Source organism: Passer montanus, unplaced genomic scaffold, assembly GCF_014805655.1.
Source record: "Passer montanus isolate IOZ18808 unplaced genomic scaffold, ASM1480565v1 scaffold671, whole genome shotgun sequence".
Taxonomy (NCBI): Eukaryota; Metazoa; Chordata; class Aves; order Passeriformes; family Passeridae; genus Passer; species Passer montanus.
The window spans coordinates 1,291-6,613 of NW_024371827.1; the positions used below are offsets into that span (position 1 = coordinate 1,291).

At 66.5% G+C, this 5,323-nt stretch overlaps 1 protein-coding gene and 1 non-coding gene across 3 annotated transcripts; both read left to right on the forward strand.

The window, feature by feature from the left end:
- Positions 1-2,589: 2,589 nt before the first annotated feature.
- Positions 2,590-2,723, forward strand: LOC120511631. The gene has a single exon (XR_005629773.1). It is a non-coding gene; the product is annotated as a small nucleolar RNA SNORA57 (small nucleolar RNA).
- A 502-nt stretch (positions 2,724-3,225) lies between these two features.
- On the forward strand, positions 3,226-4,304 carry DMAC1 (distal membrane arm assembly component 1). Of its 2 annotated transcripts, XM_039728961.1 has the most exons (3): positions 3,254-3,397; positions 3,470-3,980; positions 4,167-4,304. In XM_039728961.1, the coding sequence occupies exons 2-3, from the start codon at positions 3,758-3,760 to the stop codon at positions 4,232-4,234; spliced, it is 291 nt and encodes a 96-aa protein (XP_039584895.1). In that variant the 5' UTR covers positions 3,254-3,397; positions 3,470-3,757; the 3' UTR covers positions 4,235-4,304. The 2 variants fall into 2 exon arrangements, with proteins under 2 accessions (XP_039584894.1, XP_039584895.1); XM_039728960.1 differs by lacking the exon at positions 4,167-4,304 and having other exon boundaries at positions 3,226-3,397; positions 3,470-3,738.
- The last annotated feature ends 1,019 nt before the right edge of the window (positions 4,305-5,323 follow it).

The window sequence follows — 5,323 nt, forward strand, 5'->3', positions numbered from 1 at the left end:
CTCTGCCCGGCCGGCAGCGCTGGCAGCGCGGGCCCTCCGTCCAGTCTGGGGGAAAAACATGGGAAATTGGTTAAAAGCACAAAAAACTGCAAAAAACGGGGTTAAAATGGGAAAAAATGGGGTTAAAATAGGGAAAAATGGGTTAAAAAGGGTTAAAATGGGGATTTTGGGGGTTTTGGGAAGGGCTGGCAGCGCTGGAAGCGCGGGCCCTCCGTCCAGTCTGGGGGAAAAACACGGGAAATAGGTTAAAATGGAAAAAAACAGGAAAAAATGGCAAAAAACGGGGTTAAAATGGGGGTAAAATGGGGTTAAAATGGGGATTTCGGGGGGATTTTGGGGGTTTTGGGAAGGGGCGGCAGTGCTGGCACCGCGGGCCCTCCGTCCAGTCTGGGGGAAAAACACAGGAAATCGGTTAAAATGGAAAAAAACGTGAAAAAACGGCAAAAAACGGGGTTAAAATAGGGAAAAATGGGGTTAAAAAGGGGTTAAAATGGGGATTTCGGGGAGATTTTGGGGGTTTTGGGAAGGGGCGGCAGCGCTGGCAGCGCGGGCCCTCCGTCCAGTCTGGGGGAAAAACACCAAAAAATGGGAAAAAATGATAAAAATGGCAAGAAATGGGGTTAAAGTGGGGTTCAAATGAGTCAAAATGGGTTAAAATGGGGTTAAAATGAGAAACAATGGCATTAAAATGGGGTAAAATGGGGTAAAATGGGGTAAAATGGGGTTAAAGGGTCCAGCCCGCTGAGGAACGCCTTCACCTCCTGGGAGAGCTCCTGGGCGCTGGGGGGGCCAGAAAATGGGGGAGAATCAGAGTGAAATTGGGTAAAATGGGGTAAAACGAGAAAAAATGGCATTAAAATGGGGAAAAGTTGGGTTAAAGTCGGGTAAAAGGACATGAAAATGGGGTAAAATGGCCCAGTTCTGGGGGTCCCTGAGGGGGCTCGGACCGAGCTCTGAGGGTCTCTGAGGGGGGATCAGGCCCGGGGGTCCCTGAGGGGGCTCGGGCCCGGCTCCGGGGCTCGCCGCTCCCACTCCCGCTCAGTCCCGGTGCCCCCCCTCCCCTCCCGGGGCTCCCCGGTACCTGAGCGGGGGCCGGGGGGGGCTGGCGGCGCCGGGGTCGCACAGCGCCGACATGGCGGCGGCGGCCGGGCCGGGACAGCGCGGCTGCGCATGCGCCGGGAGCGCCGCACCGGAAACTCCCCCCGCGCCCCCCGCGGCCGCGCGCGATGGTTCCGCCCCTCCGCGCGCACCCCCCCCTGCGGTGTCACCGCGAAATGAGTCCCCCCCCCACCCTGGGAGAGAGACGGGAAGAGAGAGGGGACAAAAAGGACAAAAAGCGTTTATTGGGGACACTGGGGGGACACTGGTGCCAAACTGGAGACACTGGGAGGGACTGGGAGGGACTGGGAGGGACTGGAAGCCGGATTTGTGTCCGCCGGTGCCACCTTTGGTCCCTGGGGACACCGGGCTGGCTCCGGTGGCCCCGGGGTGGTGGCACTGGTGGCACTGGTGGCACCGGTGGCACTGGTGTGACTGGTGTGGTGTCCCCGCTGTCCCCGCGCTCACTCCGCCGCCGCCATCTCCACGTCTCCGTCCCCGGCTCCGCCCGGCGCCGCCGCCCGCAGCGCTGGGGACAGCGGGGGCGGCTCGGGGCTCCGGTTCCGCCCCCGGTACCGCCCCCGGTGCCCTCCCGGTGCCCCCCGCTCACCCCGCAGCCGCTTCAGCTCCTTCCGCAGCCGCTTCCCCCACACCGCGGCCGGCCCCGCGCGCGCCGACGGCGACCTGCACGGGAGGGAAGCGGGGAGAGGCACCGGGAGCGGCCTGAGCCACCGGGGGGCACCGGGGGAGGCACCGGGGGGCACCGGGGGGCACCGGGACGGAGGGGTCCGCCGCTTCTGCCGCCGCCCCCGCGCCCGCTCGCGCCGCCGCTTGAACAGCTTCTTGCGCAGCTCCTGCGGGGAACGGCGGCGTCACCGGGGGGGGTCCCGCCGGCACCGGAGCCGCGCCCCGGTACCGGAGAACGCGAACCCCGAAAGAAGCGGGGCTGCCGCCAGCCTCGCTCCCGCCGCGCCCCTCCTGGACCTCCCCCGAGCCCTCCCGGTGCCTCCCGGTGCCTCCCGGTGTCCCCGGTCACCGTTCGGGGCCGGTTGATTTTGCCGCCGATCCCCATCGTCCCCTCACGAGCCACTTCCGGTGCGGCAGAAACTTCCGGTCCGGCCGCACTTCCGGTCCGGCGCACTTCCGGTCGCTGCGCCCTTCCCCTTTGCCCCTCCCCGCGCATATCATTGGCCAGCGGGCGCGCGGAGAGGGCTCTGATTGGCTATCATTGTGAGAGCCCCGCCCATATTCAAATTAACTTTAAGCCACCGCCCCTTTACCATTAGTTTGTTTTCATTGGTTGGCGGGCGCGCGCCGGCGCCGCTGATTGGTGGAATTCCCTGAGGCCACGCCCACAGCCGCAGTATATAAAATGGCGGCCGCGCCTCAGAGCGCTCTTTGGGCACTGGGTGAGCTGCGGGGTCCGGTTTTGGGCGGGTTTTGGGTGGATTTTTGTCCCCAAACCGGGCGGGCGGGGGGCAGCGGGCGGCTCCTCCCGTTCTTGGCGGGCCCCGGCGGCGCCGTGCCGGGCTCCGTGATGTGCGGAGGGAAAGCAGCGACCGGCGCGATGTCTTCGGTGCCGGCGGTGGCGTCCGCCGGTCCCACCCTCACGCGCCGGGACAAGGCCCGGGCGCGGCTCCTCCGGGAGCTCCGCCGCGCTCGGGGCCGCCGCTTCACCGCGCTTTTCTCCTCTGCAGGACCGGGAACGCCGCGGGACCGCGCCGAGGGCGGATGGGGGATTTTGTAATTAAAGTTATTAATAAACCGCTTTGAACCGCTTTGGTCTCGTGGCTGTTTTCGGTAGGAGCGCGTCCCGGGGTGAGGGCGGGGATCTCCCGTTCCTTTCTCGGTGCTGGGGCCGCCCCGTGATCCCGACCCCGGCGGCCGTGAGGGGGGGACGCGGCTCCCGGTCCTCCCAGCCGCCGTCTCTATGGTTTTAGCGCACGTGAGGGGACTTCCGGTCTTTTTAGCCGCCATCTCTATGATCACGGCATGGCAGGGCAACTTCCGGTCCTCCCGCGTGTAGTCTCTATGGTTTCCGTGTGCGTGAGGGGACTTCCGGTCCTCCCAACCGCTCTCTATGATCCCAAGAGGACGGGCTCCACTTCCGGTCCTCCCACCTTCCGTCTCTATGGTCCCGGCGGGCCAGAGCGGCGCCGGAAGCGGAGGGAGGGCGGCGATGGCGCTGGACCCGCGCTGGCCGCTGGCGCTCGCCCGCGGCGCCGTCCCGGTGGCGCTGGGGCTGCTGCTGTGGGTGGCGATCGCGGGCGGCGAGCAGGAGCGGCAGCAGACGCTGAAGGTACGGGGAGAGGGGGGCGGCGGGGACGCCCCGGGGCGCGGCACCGGCGCTGAGCGCTCCCCGGTCCCGCAGGCCCAGCCCGGGGCGGACGCGACTCTGGCGCAGCGGCGGCGCCACAACGAGCTGATCATGGCGGCGCTGCGCGAGGCGGCCGAGACCGACGAGAACGTGGCGCAGCGGGCGGTGCCGTGGCGGAAGTGACGTCAGCACCGGGAGCCGCTCTCCCGCCGTTTCCCGGTGACCCCCGCATTCCCCCGGAACCATCAGCGCTGGGCGCGGTCGCGCCCGGAACTCTTTCGCGCGGGCGCGCCCGGACTGCAATAAATCACGGACACTTCCGGCGTCGTTTCCGGCTCCGCCATGTCGCCGGCGGGCGCGGAGGCCGCACCGGACGCGGCGCCGCTGCCGGGCCCCGCTGCGGGCTCGCCGCGGCCGCTGTTCGGCGGCTGCTGGAGCTGCCGCCTGCTGAGCGGCGCGGGGCTGCTGATGGCCGCCGTGTGGGTGTACCAGGGCCCGCGCCGCGCCATGAGGAAGGGCGTCCCGCCCTCCATGGGCGCCATCGCCCAGATCACGTTCGCCGCCGGTGAGGGGCGGGGCCGGGGAGCGGCGGGAGGCGTGGCTTGGTTCTGGCGGGAAAACGCGGGTTTCCATGGAGACGGGGGGGGGGGGGCCCCAGAATTGCTTTTAATTGCTCGGAAATGTCCCCAAAACGCGGCGGGGGCGGGGAGGTCCCCGGTGACCCCCGGTGAGACCCCCGGGGTCCCCGCAGGGCTGGCGGGCTGGGCCATCGTCATCCTCGCCGACCCCGTGGGACGGCGGCCGCGCCGCGAGCCCTGAGGGGACCCGAAACGGAGCCGGGGGTCCCGAAAACGGAGCCGGGACCCCCGAAAATGGAACCGGGACCCCCGGAAATGGAACCGGGAGCCCCGGAAATGGAACCGGGACCCCAAAAATGGCACCGGAACCGCCAATAACGGCATCAGGACCCCAAAAACGGGACCCAGGACCCCAATAAAGACACTGGTACCCCAAGAATGGAACCGGGACCCCAAAAAATGGCATCAGGACCCCCAATAATGGCCCCAGGACCCCCCAAAATGGCACCGGGATCCCGCAATAAATGCCCTGGGACCCCAAAACAGACCTGGGACCCCCAAAAATGGAACTGGGACCCCCAGAAACGGCACCAGGACTCCAAAAACTGCACTGGGACCCCAAAAACCTGCCCCGAGACCCCAAAAAACGACCCTGGGACCCACAAAAACAGAACGGGGACCCCCAAAAATGGCACCAGGCCCCCCAAAATCAGCCCCAGGACCCCCAAAAAAGACCCCGGGACCCCCCAAAACTGGACCTGGGACCCCAAAAACGGCCCCGGGACCCCCCAAAACAGCCCCAGGACCCCCCGCCTGCCCGGGGGGAACAGGACAGGACAAAGTGGAGATTTTGGGGTTTTTGGCTTTATTTGGGGGGGTTTGGGTTTGGGGGCCCCCCTCAGCTCCCCTCCTTCTTGGCCACGATGACGACGGCGGAGGGAACCAGACCTGGGCAGGGGGAGGTCAGGACCCCCAAAATTCACCAGGGACCCCCAAATCCACCCAGGGACCCCCAAAATCCCCCAGGGAGCCCCAAAATTCACCCAGGGAGCCCCAAAATCCCCCAAGGACCCCTAAAACCCCTCCAGGGACCCTCAAACCCTCCCCGAGACCCCCAAGGACCCCCCAAATCCCCCCAGGGACCCCCAAAATCCCCCTGGGAGCCCCAAAATTCACCCCGGGAGCCCCAAAATTCACTCAGGGACCCTTAAACTACCCTGAGGATCCCCCAAAGCCCCCCAGAGATCCCCCAAACTCCTCCAGGGACCCCTCAAACTGCCCCAAGGACCCCCAAAACCCCCCCCAGGACCCCTTAACTCCCCCAAAGGAC